The sequence below is a fragment of the Salvelinus sp. IW2-2015 genome, linkage group LG23, assembly GCF_002910315.2.
Source record: "Salvelinus sp. IW2-2015 linkage group LG23, ASM291031v2, whole genome shotgun sequence".
NCBI classification, from domain to species: Eukaryota; Metazoa; Chordata; class Actinopteri; order Salmoniformes; family Salmonidae; genus Salvelinus; species Salvelinus sp. IW2-2015.
The window spans coordinates 45603872-45623200 of NC_036863.1; the positions used below are offsets into that span (position 1 = coordinate 45603872).

Below are 19329 nucleotides of genomic sequence, written 5' to 3' on the forward strand. Positions count from 1 at the left end.
TCCCTTGTGGCTGGCTGCAGCTGCGAGGCTCTCCCTCCTCTAGTGCTGCTGTGGTTTCAGATTGGGGGCAAAGCAAGTGGGCCAGGGCCAGAGACGTGGCGGGAGGGAGGGAAGGACAGGGGAATTTCTGACATGTTCATGGTGATCTTCCCCAGGGGCATATTTAATGGGGAGCAGGCAAGGCATCCTCAGAGGGGGAAGCGGGAGGTGGGTAGGGACAAGCCAGCGCATTTACAGCTGGAGGCAAGGCAGGGCGGGGAAGGTCCACATAAAACAAGACACTTCCGATTGCTGCATCCCTAAGGGGAACTGACGGACTGACTGACACTCCCTTGTCACAGAGCACAGGGTCAAATAACTAAGCTAGTTGAATTAGTTTCTTGGTARATTTTCTATTGGATTGTTATGTTCAGTATGTTTGCTGGAAAGTACGGTGACTTGGTCATGAAGAGATTGGCCATGACACAATGTGCTATATGACATGATCCGGAATTATTTAAATTACATCTGCCAAGTAAGGGTGGTTGAGTACAGCACTGCGCTGACATTGAGTTTGGCTCTGTCAATCTATTTCTTGCATGAAAGCTCTGAGACTACAGTAGCTAACTGCATGGTAACTGTATTCCTTGCTACTATTGGAGGTGTCTGAATCTCTCTCCCCACTAAATGCGTGCCTACCTTCAAGACAGTAAACCACGGACAACCTTCTTTACTAAGGAAAACAAAGGACTGTATAACGTCTGCGTCTGTCTGTCTGCCTGCCTGTCTGTCTGTCATATCACGGCTGTCTGAAACTTGGCTTAGAAGTGAGTGTTCACACCTCTCTTCTTGGGTCAAAGAGCTACACCTTCTCTAATAACGGTTGGAATGTAAAGGAGGGACTTCAACTCTGACCTGAAATTTAGAAAAGAGAATATGTCAGCAAAACAGAAACAAATAACTGCCACTCTGCTCTGACAGTGATTATTTCTGGTTGTAATGGTAAACTTGGACCATGACAATCCCTGACCTTACTTCATTCAGTGTTAGGGCTGACCAGCCGGTTGGCCACGTGGCACGTAGTCTTGTTGTTTGGCTGTGTGAGTAATGAGTGGTCTGGTCTGTCGACACTGCTGTGGGCGCGGCCCTCCATTTCCCTCTCCCTCCCTCCCTCTCTCTCCCTCCCTCTCTCTCTCCCCCTCTCCCCCTCTCTCCCTCTACCTCTCTGTCTACCTCTCCCTCCCAACAGGTGGGGATTGTCTCAGAGTTCATCAGAGGTGGAAAGTGTGTTTGAGTGCAAATCAATTCATGTTTAAGGGCAGGGACAACCCACTGAACCCAGCCTTTTATAAATAAGCATTGTGATTTGTGAACAAGTATAAATCAAGTCAGTGTCTACTTTATGAGACCTGGGGTTGGGTTGGTTTAGCTAGTGTTACGTCTACGACTATGTCTCGTGTGCCATTGGGTTTACATGGACTTATGCCAAGGCTCCCATACCTCCTTGTGACACAAGTTCTATTATATGGCATCTATGTCACCATAGACAAACACATTGCCTATAGCTCACTGTTGACTAATAGAAGATGCTGGTCAGCATTATAGACTGGATTAGATTGTTTATGTGGTGCATTCAATTATATTCCCATTTTCAAACTATTGCAATGGTCCGATGCATCACAATAATCCTCATTCTGCATGCAGATTACACAGTAATTCTAATTGCACAGATGCATACATATTTGCAAACCAAGGTCAAATWGAGGGTGCTTAAATCTATCCAGTTTCACTGCATGTACAAGTGTGAGGTGTAAAATGGAAATGTGTTTTTTGGCTTATTGCAACCCTGAGAGTGGGGTCACGGYCAGGAATCAACTATTATTGACGGAGACCCTGGAACAATCAGGGTTAAGATTGATAGATCATAGATTTTTCATCTTGTCGAATTCAAACTAGCAACCTTTCGGTTACTGCCCCAACACCTTTGCAATAAGCTACCTGCRACCCCATGCTCCCATGGTGATCGCAAGGTGACAGAGAGAGAGAGCACCCCATGTTGACAGAATAAAGCTCAACTTTACCTGCTTGGTGAACAGTATGGCAGTATCCCAATACTCTGGATGCTTGTCGTTATTCTTATTCATCTTTTTTTGCCAAGTGCAAAAGTTACGCAGCGTCATTGCTGCATTGCCTGAGACTTTGGGTCCTTTGTCGTCATCAGTTAGCACAATGAACTTGACAACTACAATGTTGATGTAGTTGAGAATACTGGGGTGTTTGTAGAGCCTAGCTGCCACAGACATGAGGGTCAAGAGGTAATGTTTAAGGTCATCTCCATGGAAACTAGCCATGGACTCATCAGCAACAACCAGCGTCTCCACGTATCTGGGGATGGAGGCAAATCTCTTGGATCTGGGGATGGAGGCAAATCTCTTMGATCTACCTTGGATACCTTTCAACATTGTTTCAGTCCCATTGTGCCCTTTGTATAAGTGCTTGTATTTCTCCAAAGACGCGGCGACCTCGGGACTCAGACCCGTGTCCACCGCGCACCTGGAGGTCGAGTTACCATTGAAGTTAGTGTTGCTACGGCGCCGGATAACATGCACGCTCTCGGCGCTCCTGGTATTTCCTGAAGTGGTGTCATTGTGGACAGGCTTGATGAAATATTCCCAGCCTTTGAAACCGAATGCGCCTTGCAAGCCCTTGCACAGACTCAGCGCTGCGTATGAGAGCCGGTCTGAGTTGACATAACCAGAGTAAAAACACCTGCTCAGGTCCCCGCTTGCAGCTGGACTGGAGGCAGAGACGGTGGGGGCAAGGAAATTAGAATCTGGATGCAAATCAAGCACTAACTCCTGCTGGAAGGCGCGTATTTTAAGAACAATTATCCCCGTAAGAATATCCTCGCCGTTGTCAAAAACATTAGGCTCATATTGTTTGTCATCCAGTCTAATGGGGTAGCAAAGTTCACTTTCACTCTCCATGCAATTAACGGATCTGGAGTGTAGAATCACGAAACAATAGAGCAATATTGTCCTTATGAACATAACCATGATTGATTTTATTGAGTAACCTAATGTAATGATCAGGAATTGAAATGAACAGCAGAAGTAGCCTGCACGAGCCGTAAGCGTTCCCTCTAATGCAGTCGTAATGAGTGATCGATACAACAGAGAATAATCCAAGGCGCGAATGGAAGGCTATTCTAAAACATTGCCGTTACAAGTCCGCTCAGTGCAAAATCCTTCAGTATCTGACCCGTTCCCATCATCTACCTGTCTGCTGAGCCGATTGCTGCCTTCTGTGGACTTTATGCTTTGGCGTCATGAGTAGCCTAAATATTGAGAAATTGTAATCAGAGTTTTTGGGGTCGTAACTAGTTACCACAGCCGCAAAGTCATAATTATGGTWTAACCCCGCCTATTTCTACAATTTCTCTTCAAATCTGATTTTAAACCTAACCTTAAATGTATCCCTAACCTTAACCACACTGCAAACCTTATGCCTAACCATAACCTTAAATTAAGACTATAACGCACATTTTTGTTTCAATGATTTTTTACGATATAGACAATTTTGACTTTGTGGCTGCGGTAACTAGTGACAACAGAGTTTTTGGGGAGGCGCTCGGGAAAGCTCATTGGTTATGCGTCTCAGTTCAAGGTTTACTCTGCGACCACTTGAAACTCTGTACTGTATTAGTATCACCACTTCCGCGCAGCACACGAAAAGCAGGGTTTTCTTCCAACTTACCCCTCGAGCTGGGTCTGTGCTATGTTATGCAGTGCATAGCGCGCAGCCTGCCTCCATACACATCTGTATCCAAAGCAAAGTGGCACAACACCAAATGAGTGGTATATTTTGCATTTGTTTACTAGCCAGTGACTATACTCTACAAAATGTCCTTTTATATAACATGGCTTTGTGAATGAGTAAGATGTATCTAGGGTTAGGCTATGCTTCAACACCCACTGAGGATACAAATATGGTCATCTTATTGGCAGACGAGCTCAGAGACAAACATCAGTGGCCGTGGATAGTGTGCATAATTGTAATCTTGTGCTCAATATACACATTCTTCTTGGGGTTTATAATTACCTGAAAATATTGGGCTTACATGCCTATGCACTGTAATATAATTGAGCCAGTGAGACAGGGTTTAGGCTATATCTGATTATAAAYTAATCATGCTATCACAACCATCATCATCAGATCATCGGGGAAAAGTCCATTCAAGTTCAACACGAGTTTATAGCCTACAATGTAACACATTAGCCTAATGTTACTATGGAATTGTGAAAATATGAATACAACACAACCTTGACAAAGTGAAACAATGTGATGTGTTGGGTACTTTTACTTGACGTTTTTGCTTCTTTCAAGATTGTTCAAAACTCCAACTTAATTTAGATTAATGCCCGGCGGTGTCCAGTCAGTCCTCTTTTTAGATACAATATGCTGGCGGCTGATACAAGTGCGGCATCTTGTGGCAGAATAGGCAGAATCATGTACACAGCTTCCATGCTGCATGTCTATGTGTCCCCTATTTGAAATAAYTAATGTCTCATCGAATAAATTGAATACAATTAGCTGCTATCATCCATTAACTGTTAGGTTTTAATTGTGTGCATCATTTGTTTGATTTCTTCCCATTTAAATTCATTTTTTTGTAACATACATGGGTTTCAACGACATCACCAGAAGCGCCTACATTTGAATTGTGAAACAACACTGCCACATCSTGGTTAAAAGACGGTGATTGAATAATACTTTTGTTTTATCATMGGTCATTATGATAATTTAGCTGACGCCTGATAGAGACTTCGAAGTAAAGTAGCCTATTGTAATGTGGCCAAAATGGGAACAGAAAAATATSTAATAGACATCGAAGCATTTTAAAAGTCCCAAAGTGAATGTGATGCGATTGCATATTTATTTTTCATTGTAATTTTGCCATTTTTTATTTAACTCCACATTTGTGTGTTAGATGTGGGCGTGTTTAACTTAATTGAATGTGTCTAACGAAAACACCATTATTACATTATTATTGTTGTTTAACAAAAAGCCATTTTACATTTTTACTACCAGGCTATAAATGTCAATGGCTATAGCCATAAACTGCCTACTGATCCTAAATAATGTGCACGTGTCGAGCTCAGTCAGTCACTGAGAATGAAAAACAGCACACGCACAGCCTACAAAATAATTCCAGAGAAGAGAAAAGTGCTCAAGTCTTTCCTCTATGTAACATTCACGGCTTTATTATGTAATCTATGTAAGTGCTTCCTTTGAGCTGAAATCAGATATTTGGTGGTAAACAGTCCAGTCACAGAGGTCCTAAATACTGTACTGTCTTCGGTCCAGTCTTGTCAGATGGAACGTGAAGATGAGACTCGAGCCTTAAGTGTGCGCGTGCAGTTCTGGAAGAGATTTGATTATATTTTCAGACTCAGGCTGCAGTTTGCCGCTGAAATAGAGAGCTAAGCGTAATGGAGTTGAGCCAACGGTTTGCTGGTATTACTTCGACCTGACTCGGTCCAGGGACGTCCCAAGGATCCCGTTTAGACTTTCCCGTCTAGAATATCTGTTGGAACTATTGAAGAGTGGGCGTGCCAGTGAGGTCCCATTGGATCAATTTGATTTTAGTTGATGTTTTTTTCTGTAAGCACGAGGGGGTGGAGAGAGCAGCAGCAAATGATATTAAAAAAATAAACCACTTAGGCCTATGTTTTAGAAGAGCAAGGCTGTATAAATACCAGAGCCACGAGAAGTCGCCGCTTATTCAGTCTGCTACAGGTCTCGAGTGCTGACCTCAACTAACTATTAGAATAATTCTTTATTTTTAGTATAGCCTACTGTTTTGCAACTCCTATAGATGTATTGGTGGATGTTTAATTTATAGCGCAATTTTATGTTGAGCACTCAAGACTGTATGGTACCTGTCATACGCGCTCTTCTTTATTCATAGCAATTTCTCTATTAAGAAGAAAAAATATCTTATTTTACATCGTTTCTTTGATAGAAACGGTGCTTGTGATAGTAATCAAATGGGTTCAACTTTGCATATCACTTTATTAACCCTGTCCTTAAACAACGTTGTGCTGTCGGAAATGTTCCACTCGGAGGAGACCATACCCGTCCGAAACAGTGTGAAGACCAGCGGTCGGCTCTGGAAAAGGAGCGAGGATCAACAGTGTTTCAGATTGACAGCTTTCGGCCAGGACTTCACATTGAATTTGATTCCGGATGACTCGTTTGTTGCTCCAAAGTTAACCATTCAGCACATACAATCGAAACATCTTGCTGCGCTTTTCAACYGAACCAGATCAGGGCATTTTACCGGTGGTATCACCAAGACAGACGGGAATGGGGACGAGCTTAAAGGCTGCTTCTTCTCAGGGAATGTGGACACCGACCAGGAATCTGTTGTCGCGGTGAGCCTGTGCCACGGGATGCAAGGGTTCTTCATAGCGCATGGGAATGTGTATCTAATTCAACCCAAAGTTCTTGGCCAAGGTAAAACAGAGAGATCACTCTTGCATGTGCACATTATAAAAAGGAGAGTTTTGACCGACGTACAAAATGTGTCCAAGACTTTCCAAGCTTTTGATCAGGTGAAGGATAAAAGCCGTCTGGCCACAGATGACGGCACTGCATATCCTGTTGATGATGCTGAGATAGCGACGGGACGGAAGCGACGGTTTGTCTCCTCTCCAAGATATATCGAGACGCTGGTCGTAGCCGACGCTTCAATGACACATTTCTATGGAGACGAAATAAAGGTGAGGGCATGAACTGGCACAAATTGATAACCACAAACTGAATATATCGTTAACAAAAATTAGAAACCAATACACTAATTATATATATTTTTGCATTGGCTGCAATGTGATGGGCACATTTCCAAACGCGTCATTACACACAAAGGGTTTTCAAAGCAGTTTAATTTTCCAGGCAAAAATAAGCGCCTGAAATGTCATTTGTGGAACTGTCAAGGCAGCCCAGCCTGGTCTCATAGACTAGGCGTAATATAGTAAATGTAAATCCGTGAAAACTAAATTAGTATATGTTAKTTGGTATGGTTACCCGGTAAAATAAGGGTAAAATAAATAAAAACATATTAAACATATGATAGAAGTTTATTTAAGGCAAAAACAAAAGGAGGGTGGATGGGTGGGCATATAATGCAAATGTCTAGCAATCTTTGTTCATGGATAACTTTAGTATTTTAGCAACTTTGCAACTACTTACTACTTTTTAGGTAGTTTGGAACCACTTAGCATGTTAGCTAACCCTTCCTCAACCTTAACCCTTTTAGCTACCCCTAACCTTAACCCTTTAACCTAACTCCTAACTGTAACAATATCCCCTAGCCTAGCTAATGTTAGCCATCTGGCTAACATTAGCATTAGCCACCTAGCCACCTACCTAACGTTAGCAACAAAAAATTGGAATTCGTAACATATCATACATTTTYCAAATTCGTAACATATTGTACATTTTGCAAATACGTAACATATTTTAAAAATTGCACATACAGTGAAAGTCAAAGGTTTGGACACACCTACTCATTCCAGGGTTTTTATTTATTTAAAAAAAAAAATCTAAATTTTAGAATAATAGGGAAGACATCAAAACTATGAAATAACACATATGGAATCATGCAGTAAGCAAAAAAGTGTTAAACAAATCAAATATATTTGCGATTTTTCAAAGTATCCACCCTTTGCGTTGATGACAACTTTGGACACTTGGCATTCTCTCAACCAGCTTCACCTGGAATACTTTTCTAATACTCTTGAAGTATATGCTGAGCACTTGTTGGCTGCTTTTCCTTCACTCTTCAGTCCAACTCGTCCCAAACCATCTCAATTGAGTTGAGCTTGGGTGATTGTGGAGGTCAGGTTATCTGATGCAGCACTCCATCACTCTCCTTCTTGGTCAAATACCCCTTACAAAGCTTGGAGGTGTGTTGAGTCATTGTCCTYTTGAAATACAAATGATAGTCCCACTAAGCGCAAACCAGATGGGATGGTGTATTGCTGCAGAATGCTGTGGTAGCCGTGCTGGTTAAGTGTGCCTTGAATTCGAAATACATCACTGACAGTGTCACATGCAAAGCACCCCCACACCAACACACCTCCTCCTCAATGCTTCACGGTGGGAACCACAAATGCAGAGATCATCCGTTCACCTACTCTGTGTCTCACAAAGACATGGCGGTTGGAACCAAAAATCTCAAATTTGGACTCATCAGACCAATGGACAGATTTCCACTGGTCTAATGTCCATTGCTCGTGTTTCTTGGCCCAAGCAAATCTCTTCTTATTATTGGTGTTCTTTAGTAGTGGTTTCTTTGCAGCAAATTGACTATGAAGGCCTGATTCACTCCGTCTCCTCTGAACAGTTGATGTTCAGATGTGTCTGTTAATTGAAGTCTGTGAAGCATTTCGTTGGGCAGCAATTTCTGAGGCTAGTAACTCTAATGAACTTATCCTCTGCATTAGAGGTAACCATGGGTCATTCTTTCATGTGGCGGTTAAAGTAATGATGGACTGTCGTTTCTATTTGCTTATTTGAGCCATTCTTGCCATAATATGGACTTGGTCTTTTACCAAACAGGGCTATCTTCTGTATACCACTGCTACCCTGCCACAACACAACTGATTGGCTCAAACGCATTAAGAAGGAAAAAAATTCCACAAATGAACTTTTAACAAGGAACACCTGTTAATTGAAATGCATTCCAGGTGACTACCTCATGAAGCTGGTTGAGAGAATGCCAAGAGTGTGCAAAGCTGTCATCAAGGCGGCTACTTTGAAAAATATCAAATATATTTGGATTTGTTTAACACTTTTTTGGTTACTGCATGATTCCATATGTGTTATTTCGTATTTCATAGTAGGACAGACTATGTTTGTTTCCACACTCGGGACTCTGACTCTCTATTGGTTATACAGACTCTTGGCCTCCCATCCTATTCTAACCACCTCTTGCTGGCTTTGTATTCATGTTACCTGATGAAATTGCTGTACGATATGATCTTGTTGCCATTTAATGCATATTCAAATGTCATAAATCAACACTGCAGAGCTCTCTCTATCCTCTGCCGTGCCCTGATTGTATTACTGGATCATCTACCCTGGACCATCTACTGTTGCTAGCCGCAATTCAGACTTGATATCTGCTCTGATATCTGCTTCACTGATTTCTGCTCTCGTGAAAGCCTGGGTTTTCTACACGTTAACCCTAGAAGCTTATTGCCTAAAATTGATCAATTGAAAGTGTGGGTTCACAGCTCCAATCCAGATGTGTTGTTCATTACTGCGACGTGGTTAAGAAAAAGTGTTTTAAACACTGATGTTAACCTTTCTGGTCATAACCTTTTTCGGTAAGACAGATCTTCCAAAGGTGGTAGAGTAGTAATCTTTAACAAGGAACACCTTCAGTGCTCGGTTGTCTCCACCAAGTCTGTCCCCAAACAATTAGATTTTCTGGTTCTAAGCATTAAACTTTCAAATAGCTCTTTGTTGACTGTTGCTGGGTGTTATTGTCCACCATCAGCACTGGCCTGTACCCTAAATACCCTATGTCTGAATTTGTCCTGCTAGGTGACCTAAACTGGCAGATGCTTAAACCACCTGACCAAGTCCTAAAGCAATGGCACTCCCTAACTCTTTCTTAGATTATTACCAATTCCACAAGGTATGTCTCCAAACACCCAGAAAAGGCTACTTTCCTTGATGTTATCATCACAAATAATCCTGATAGGTATCAGTCTGGTGTGTTCTGTAATGACCTTATCGATCATTGTTTTAAAGCCTGTGTTCATAATGGCTGCTCAGTGAAACGACCTGTACTGATTTGTCATAGACGCTTGCTAAAAAACTTTAATTAGCAAGCCTTCCAATCAAATACAATCAAATCAAATACAATTTTATTGGTCACATACGCGTGTTTAGCGGGTGTAGCGAAATGCTTGTGTTTAAGCTCCAACAGTGCAGTAATATCTAACAAGTAATATCTAACAATTTCACAAAAATACCCACACACAAATCTAAGTGAAGGAATGGAATTAAGAAGATATAAATATTTGGACGAGCAATGTCAGAGTGGCATAGACTAAGATACAATAGAATACAGTATATACTGTACATATGAGATGAGTAATACAAAATATGTAAACATTATTTAAGTGACTAGTGTTCCATTATTGAAGTGGCCAGTGATTTCAAGTCTATATACATAGGCAGCAGTCTCTAATGTCCTAGTGATGGCTATTTAACAGTCTGATAGCCTTGAGATAGAAGCTGTTTTTCAGTCTCTCGGTCCCAGCCTTGATGCACCTGCACTGACCTCACCTTCTGGATGATAGCGGGGTGAACAGGTAGTGGCCCGGGTGGTTGTTGTCCTTGATAATCTTTTTGGCCTTCCTGTGACATCGGGTGCTGTAGGTGTCCTGGAGGGCTGGTAGTTTYCCCCCGGTGATGCATTGGGCATACCGCACCACCCTCTGGAGAGCCCTGTGGTTGTGGGCGGTGCAGTTGCTGTACCAGGCGGTGATACAGCATGACAGCATGCTCTCAATTGTGCATCTGTAAAAGTTTGAGTGTTTTAGGTGCCAAGCCAAATTTCTTCAGCCTCCTGAGGTTGAAGAGGCGCTGTTGCACCTTCACCACACTGTCTGTGTGGGTGGACCATTTCAGTTTGTCCGTGATGTTTACGCCAAGGAACTTGCAGCTTTTCACCTTCTCCACTGAGGTCCAGTCGATGTGGATAGGGGGGTGCTCCCTCTGCTGTTTCCTGAAGTCCACGATCACCTCCTTTTTTGACGTTGAGTGAGAGGTTACTTTCCTGGCACCACACTCCCAGGGCCCTCACCTCCTCCCTGTAGGCTGTCTCGTCACTGCTGGTAATCAAGCCTACTACTGTTGTGTCATCTGAAAACTTGATGATTGAGTTGGAGGCGTGCGTGACCATGCAGTCATGGGTAAACAGGGAGTACAGGAAGGGGRTGAGCATGCACCCTTGTGGGGCCCCAGTGTTGAAGATCAGTGAAGTGGAGGTGTTGTTTCCTACCTTCACCACCTGGGGGCGGCCCGTCAGGAAGTCCAGGACCCATTTGCAGAGGGCGGGGGTTCAGACCCAGGGCCTCGAGCTTAATGATGAGCTTGGAGGGTACTATGGTGTTGAATGCTGAGCTATAGTCACTGAACAGCATTCTTCCATAGGTATTCCTCTTGTCCAGATGGGATAGGGCAGTGTGCAGTGCGATGGCTATTGCATCATCTGTGGATATATTGGGGCGGTAAGCAAATGGAAGTGAGTCTATGGTGTCGGGTAAGGTAGAGGTGATATGATCCTTGACTCGTCTCTCAAAGCACTTCATGATGACAGAAGTGAGTGCTACAAGACGATAGTCATTTAGCTCAGTTACCTTTGCTTTCTTGGGTACAGGTACAATGGTGGCCATTTTGAAGTTTGTGGGGACAGCAGACTGGAATAGGGAGAGATTGAATATGTCCGTAAACACTCCAGAAAGCTGGTCTGAGGATGCAGCTAGGGATGCCGTCTGGGCAGCCTTGCAAGGGTTAACATGCTTAAACGTCTTACTCACATCGGCCACAGTCCTTGGCCCGCGTCGTTGGCACTGGGTTATCCTCAAAGCGGGCAAAGAAGGTGTTTAGCTTGTCCGGAAGCAAGATGTCGATGTCTGCAACGTGGCTGGTTTTCRTTATGTAGTCTGTGATTGTCTGTAGACTCTGCCACGTACGTCTCGTGTCTGAGCCGTTGAATTGCGACTCCACTTTGTCTCTATACTGACGTTTTGCCTGTTTGATTGCCTTATGGCAGGAATAACTGCACTGTTTGTATTCGGCCATATTCCCAGTCACCTTGCCATGATTAAATGCAGTGGTTCACGCTTTCAGACCTGGCCTCTGTAAATTGGTATAGAATCAGCTTGATCCCCTATGTCGAAGACTTGGACCTTCATTTTTGATATTTTCAGTGGTATTGTTAACAAACACACCCCCATAAAGTAAAATGAGAATTAAAACAGGTTCAGCCCCTGGTTCGACCGTGATCTGGCAGAGTTACTCCACCTCAAGAATTCCATTTGGCGCAAGGCACACGCATACTCAGGCTGACTGGCTCTCGTTCAGGCAAATGAGAAATAAGTGCACTCAGGCTATCTGGAGGGCCAAGTTAGTTACTTTAAGGAGCAGTTCTCTCTCTGTGGGTCTAACCCCAATATGTTCTAAAAACAGTTAAAGACCTAGAGAATAAACCCTCCTTCTCACAGGTGCCCATGTCCCTTAATGTTGATGATGTGGTTGTTACTGACAAGGAGCACATGGCTGATCTCTATAATCACCACTTCATTAAGTTAGGATTCCTATTTGATTCAGCCATGCCTCCTTCCCCTTCCAACATTTCCTCATCACCCACCCCTTCTAATGTTTTCCCCTGTCCTGCTACAACGTTTCTCCCTGTAGGTGGTCACTGAGTCCGAGGTGCTAAAGGAGCTCCTTAAACTCTCCTCTCTTGAAAGGCAGCCATGGTGCGTCCTTTATTTAAAGGGGGAGATCAAGCTGATCCTAACTGTTATAGGCCAATTTCTATTTTTCCCTGTTTATCAAACGTGTTGGAAAAACTTGTCAATAATCAACTGACTGGCTTTCTTGATGTCTATAGTATCTAGTCCCAGTTGGTTTCCGCTCAGGTTATGGATGWGTCACTGCAACTTTAAAGGTCCTAAATTATGTCACCATTGCCCTTGATTCTAAGCAATGTTGTGCTTCTATTTTTATTGACTTGGCCAAAGCTATTGATTTTATTTAATTTRTTCTRATTTTCAATTACGGCCTAGGAACAGTGGGTTAACTGCCTTGTTCAGGGGCAGAGCGACAGATGTTTACCTTGTCAGCTCAGGGATTCGATCTTGCAACCTTTCGGTTACTAGTCCAACGCTCTAACCACTAGGCTACCTGCCGCCCCAAATACGGTAGACCATTCCATTCTTGTGGGCCGGCTAAGGAGTATTGATGTCTCTGAGGGGTCTTTGACCTGGTTTGCTAACTACCTCTCTCAAGGAGTGCAGTGTATTAAGTCAAAAAATCTGCTGTCTCAACCACTCCGTCACCAAGGGAGTACCCCAAGGCTCAATCCTAGGCCCCACGCTCTTCTCAATACACATCAACAACATAGCTCAGGCAGTAGGAAGCTCTCTCCTCCATTTATATACAGATGATACAGTCTTATACCATCCTACCCATGCTAGATTACGGAGGCGCAATTTATAGATCGGCAGGTAAGGGTGCTCTCGAGTGGCTAGAGGTTCTTAACCATTTGGCCATCAGATTTGCCACTAATACTTCTTATAGGACACATCACTGCCCTCTATACTCCTTTGTAAACGGGTCATCTCTGTATACCTGTCGCAAGACCCATTGGTTGATGCTTATTTATGAAACCCTCTTAGGCCTCACTCCCCCCTATCTGAGATATCTACTGCAGCCCTCATCCTCCACATACAACACCTTTTTCTCCCAGTCACATTATGTTAAAGGTCCCCAAAGCACACACATCTCTGGGTCGCTCCTCTTTTCAGTTGGCTGCAGCTAGCGACTGGAACGATCTGTAAAAAACACTCAAACTGGACAGTTCATCTTCCTCTTTTCATTCAATGAATCAATCACGGACATTTACTGACAGTTGTGTCTGGTTTGTTTGAGGTCGTGTTGTCTCCACCTCCTTGCCCTTTGTGCTGTTGTCTTTGCCCAATAATGTTTGTACCATGTTGTGTGCTGCTACCATGTTGTGCCGATGCCATGTTGTGTTGCTACCATGTTGTTGTCATGTTGTGTTGCTGCCATGCTATGAGGTGTCTTAAGCCTCTCTTGATGTAGTGTTGTGGTGTCTCCTGTCGTGATGTGTGTTTTGTTCTATATTTAAAAAATWTATAATAATTCCAGCCCCGCAGGAGGCCTTTTGGTAGGCCGTCATTGTAAATAAGAATTTGTTCTTAGTTGATTCGCCTAGTTAAATAAAGGTTAAATAAAAATAAATCAAATATATTTTTATGTCTTCACTATTATTCTACAATGTAGAAWATAGTAAAAACAAAGAAAAACCCAGGAATGAGTAGGTGTGTCCAAACTTTTGACTGGTACTGTACATTACAAATTGTAATTCGTAACATATTGTATGAATTTCAATTCGTAATGTACCATAATATATCAATTGTAATCACATGTTAATACATAACATACAAAATGTAAAATTTTACCTCGCGGGTTTACGTACAGAATAAAACGAAATGCTCTGAGACCAGGTTGGGCAGCCATGACTCATGTGAGGCTGTGCAATTCCAATATCATCCCACATTCTCACAACCATGACAGGCACAGCACAGTGCTTGTCGGGAAAGCCAATTCTCTTGAAAAACTCCCCTATGGCCATGTGGCTATATTGAAAGTAAGACTAAATATTCCCGCAAATTCAATGATCAAAATGAGTTATTCAATATCATGCCAAGCCGGGGGACAAATGTGCGTTTACTTTCTAGTAGGTCTACAGTAGGCCTAACTAGTCTGCAAGTCCACAAAAACATCCCCTCTGTCAATAAAATTTAAAGAGCATTTCAACATGTTAGGGATTTTAATTGGTATTTTGGCTTGGGTCAAGTTCCCCACTGGGCACAAACTGGTTGAATCAACGTTCTTTCAACGTAATTTGCCAATGTATTGTGATGTGGAATCTACGTGGAAAACACATTTGATTTGAAAAACTGTTGTTATGAGGGTGAAATTTTAACCACAGGATTAAATCAAATCAAATTGTATTTGTCACATGCGCCGAATACAACAGGTACAACAGGTTCACCTTACAGTGAAATGCTTACTTACAAGCCCTTAACCAACTATTTCGTTTTAAGAAAATACCCCCCAAAAAACAAAAGTAAGAGATAAGAAAAACTAATAATTAAAGAGTAGCAGTAAATAACAATAGTGGGGCTATTGGTTTCACTGTAAGGTGAAGGGGGTACCGGTTCAGGGTCAATGTGTCAATGTGCGGGGGCACCGGTTAGTCGAGGTAATTGAGGTAATATGTACATGTAGGTAGATTTATTAAAGTGACTATGCATAGATAATAAGAGAGTAGCGGTGTGTGGGGGGGGGGGGGCAATGCAAATAGTCTGGGTAGCCATTTGATTACATGTTCAGGAGTCTTGGGGGTAGAATCTGTTTAGAAGCCTCTTGGACCTAGACTTGGCGCTCCGGTACCGCTTTGTGTGCAGTAGCAGAGAGAACAGTCTATGACTAGGGTGGCTGGAGTCTTTGAACATTTTTAGGGCTTTCCTCTGACACCGCCTTGTATAGAGGTCCTGGATGGCGGGAAGCTTGGCCCCGGTGGTGTACTGGACTGTACGCACTACCCTCTGTAGTGCCTTGTGGTCAGAGGCCGAGCAGTTGCCATACCAAGCAGTGATGCAACCTGTCAGGATGCTCTCGATGGTGCAGCTGTAGAACATTTTGAGGATCTGAGGACCCATGCCAAATTTTTTCAATCTCCTGAGGGAGAATAGGTTTTGTCGTGCCCTCTTCACGACTGTGTTGGTGTGCTTGGACCTTGTTAGTTTGTTGGTGATGTGGACACCAAGGAACTTGAAGCTCTCAACCAATTTCTCGCATGGAATAGCCTTCATTTCTCAGAACGAGAATAGACTGACGAGTTTCAGAAGAAAGTTATTTGTTTCTGGTCATTTTGAGCCTGTAATCGAACCCACAAATTCTGATGCTCCAGATATACAACTAGTCTAAAGAAGGCCAGTTGTATTGCTTCTTTAATCAGAACAACAGTTTTCAGCTGTGCTAACATAATTGCAATAATGATCAATTAGCCTTTTAAAATTATAAACTTGGATTAGCTAACACAACGTGCCATTGGAACACAGGAGTGATGGTTGCTGATAATGGGACTCTGTACGCCTATGTAGATATTGCATAAAAAATCTGCCGTTTCCAGCTACAATAGTCATTTACAACATTAACAATGTCTACACTGTATTTCAGATCAATTTGATGTTGTTTTAATGGACAAAAAATAGCTTTTCTTTCAAAAACAAGGACATTTCTAAGTGACCCCAAACTTTTGAACGGTAATGTAAGTGAATTTGACCGAAAACTTTTGGTCCCCTAAAATGGGGGGACTATGTACAAAAAGTGTTGTAATTTCTAATAGTTCCCCCGATGTGGATGAAAATATCCTCAAATTAAAGCTGACAGTCTGCACTCATAGTCATTTTATGATTTCAAAACCAAAGTACTGGAGTACAGAGCCAAAATAAACTAAATGTGTCACTGTCCCAATARTCTTGGAGCTCACTATATATCTCTGTCAATACCTAATAACCTCAGAAAAGATGGAGACATTCTGGTCTTAATATACCGTGTGATGTTATACAATCTAACTAAGTTTGTGTCTATCTGAAACGGTAAATAAAAATGTTGGCACAGAGTCTTGTGTTTGAGTTTAAACCATCTGGGAATGAGAGGAAGCCAAGAGGAGTTTGTTTTTGTGGTCCTTCCACCCATTTTATTGATGGAAAGAAAAACACAAATGTTTAAACATTTGATTACAATTGGCTTACGGATTTGGGTCCCTTCTCTGACTGCCTGCAGAGCGTGTGTTGTCAGATCTCTTTGCAATTAATTAAGCAGTGAAATGAATCCAGGATTCAATGTTTATTGACATCAACTAGGTAGTGCACAATTGATAGTGCCTTCCCAGCAAACCCGGGAACATTCCCATAACAGATTCACATTAAATTCTAGTTAGGGATTTATCTAACACTAAGAATATAACATACCAAAAACATTCAGAGAATTGTTTTGAAAAAATCTATGTATTTATCATAAATGTTTTATATTAAATATCCTTGGAATGTTCTAGCATTCACTAAAATYTTGTGCACWACATCTGTAACWACSARCACAGAACATTCCCCAAAKGTTTGTATGTTTGTATAAAACATTTGCCTGATGTTGCAAGAATGTTCCTATAAKACATTTCATCTGTTCTTTAAAGGTTCTCAGAATGTTTCATTAGCTTGTGGGAACATTGTGGGGACAAAATATATGTTCCCAAAACACCAAAACTGTCCAGCTGTGCAGATGATTTCACAATGTTTCTTTTAGGGTGCAAAAAAACATTCACCTGATGTTACAAGAACGTTCCCACAACACAGTTCATCTGTTGATTCCCACAAATTTCATTAGGTTGTGGGAACATTGTTGGGACAACTGTCCAGTTGTTTTGACATTCAGATAACGTTTGTATCAGCGTGTACAAAACATTCCTTTGATGTTGCAAGAATGTTGACAAAACAGTGTTTCTGAGTCCTTTAAAAGGTTCCAAGAACATGTAATTAGGTTGTGGGAACAGTGTGGGTAAATTACGATAGTTTACCAAAACACAAAATATGCTCAGTTGTGATGACATTCATACAATGTTTAAGGTTAGGTTGCACAGGACATTCCCTTAATGTTGTAAGAATTAAATGTTKGTTTTTATGAAGTTCATAGCATATGTCTTTTAAATTTAACATAATATTGATGTTCACTCAATATACATCCATTGATGTTCACTCAATATACATTTTACCTTGTCTTGGAGGTCTTCACAACATTCAAGAGCATTTAGAAAATGGTGTATTTACGTTTGACCTAATATTACCACAACATACTTAGCATGCAAATTAAAGCATAGGAAAGCAGATTGGAATCCATCCACGTTATCTTTCTCTCCGGATTTAATGGCAATTCATATTTGAGGACTGTATTTGAGAAATAGTGCATTCGGAAAGTATTCAGACCCCTTGACTTTTTCCACATTTTGTTACGTRACGTTTTTCCTCATTAATCTACGCACAGTACCCCATAATGACAAAGCGGAAACYGGTTTATAGACATTTTTGCAAATAAAAAAACAGAAATACCTGATTTACATAAGTATTCAGACCCTTTGCTATGAGACTCAAAATTGAGCTCAGGTGCATCCAGTTTACATTGATCATCCTTGAGATATTCCTAAAACTTGATTGGAGTCCACCTGTGGTAAATTCAATTGATTGGACATATTTTGGAAAGGCACCCAACTGTCTATATAAGGTCCCACAGTTGACAYTGCATGTCAGAGCAAAAACCAAGCCATGAGGTCAAAGGAATTGTCTGTAGAGCGCCGATTGAGGATTGTGTRGAGGCACAGATCTGGGGAAGGGTACCAAAAAATATGTACATCATTGAAGGTCCCCAAGAAAACAGTGGCCTCCATCATTCTCAAATAGAGGAATTTTGGAAGCCACTCCTCAGTAAAAGGCACATGGCAGCCCGCTTGGAGTTTGCCAAAAGGCACCAATAGACTCTCAGACCATGAGAAACAAGATCCTCTGGTCTGATTAAACCAAGATTGATCTCTTTGAACTCTCAAAGTACTGAGTAAAGGGTCTGAATACTTATGTAAATGTGATATTTCAGTTTTTATTTTTAATACATTTGCAAAAATGTTMRTTTGTCATTATGGGGTATTGTGTGTAGATTGATGAAGGGAAAAAAACGATCAAATCTATTTTATAATAAGGCTGTAACGTACGAAAATGTGGAAAAAGTCAAGGMGTCTGAAAACTTTCCGAATGCACTGTAGAGASACAGGACATTCTTATTTAATTCATAGGACATRTGAACAGCATTTAATCATACAAGCACATCCATATTTTTAACACTTCATATGTTGACAATCTGTATATAATTTCATTCATAGGACATTTGAATTTGAACATTTAATCATACAAACACAACCAGATTTMTTTACACTTCCTATGTAAAAAATCTGCATAGAATTTCATTAATAGGAAATTTGAAAAGCATTTAATCATAAAAATAAAAATGTTTTTTTTACACTTCATACAGTGCCTTCAGAAACCACATTATTCTGTATTCCTACCCCTTGACTTTTTCAACATTTGTTGTGTAACAGCCTTTCTTTCTCACTCATTTACACACAATACTCGAAAATGACAAAGTTAATACATTGTTTTAGAGAATTTGGCAAATGTATTGAAAATGAGATACAGAAATATCTAATTTATATAAGTATTCACACCCCAGAGAAAATACTTTGTAGAAGCACCTTTGGCAGCGATTACAGCTATGAGTCTTTCTGGGTAAGTCTCTAAGAGCTTTCCACACTAGAATTGTGCAACATTTGCCCATTAGTCAGAATTCTTCAAGCTGTGTCAAATTGGTTGGTGATCATTGCTAAGCAACCATTTACAGGTCTTGCCA

The 19329-nt window shown here is 41.5% G+C and overlaps 2 protein-coding genes across 2 annotated transcripts in view; one reads left to right on the forward strand and one right to left on the reverse strand.

Moving 5' to 3' along the window:
- Positions 1-3348, reverse strand: part of adamts15a (ADAM metallopeptidase with thrombospondin type 1 motif, 15a) — a 29076-nt gene extending 25728 nt beyond the window's left edge. Inside the window, exon 1 of the mRNA XM_023968533.2 lies at positions 2061-3348. Within this exon, the coding sequence (XP_023824301.1) occupies positions 2061-3035 (975 nt within the window). The 5' untranslated portion in view covers positions 3036-3348. The remainder of the gene's footprint in view (positions 1-2060) is intronic.
- Positions 3349-6025: 2677 nt separating this feature from the next.
- Positions 6026-19329, forward strand: part of adamts8a (ADAM metallopeptidase with thrombospondin type 1 motif, 8a) — a 29753-nt gene continuing 16449 nt past the window's right edge. The window contains exon 1 of the mRNA XM_023968798.2: positions 6026-6764. Within this exon, the coding sequence (XP_023824566.1) occupies positions 6030-6764 (735 nt within the window). The 5' untranslated portion in view covers positions 6026-6029. The remainder of the gene's footprint in view (positions 6765-19329) is intronic.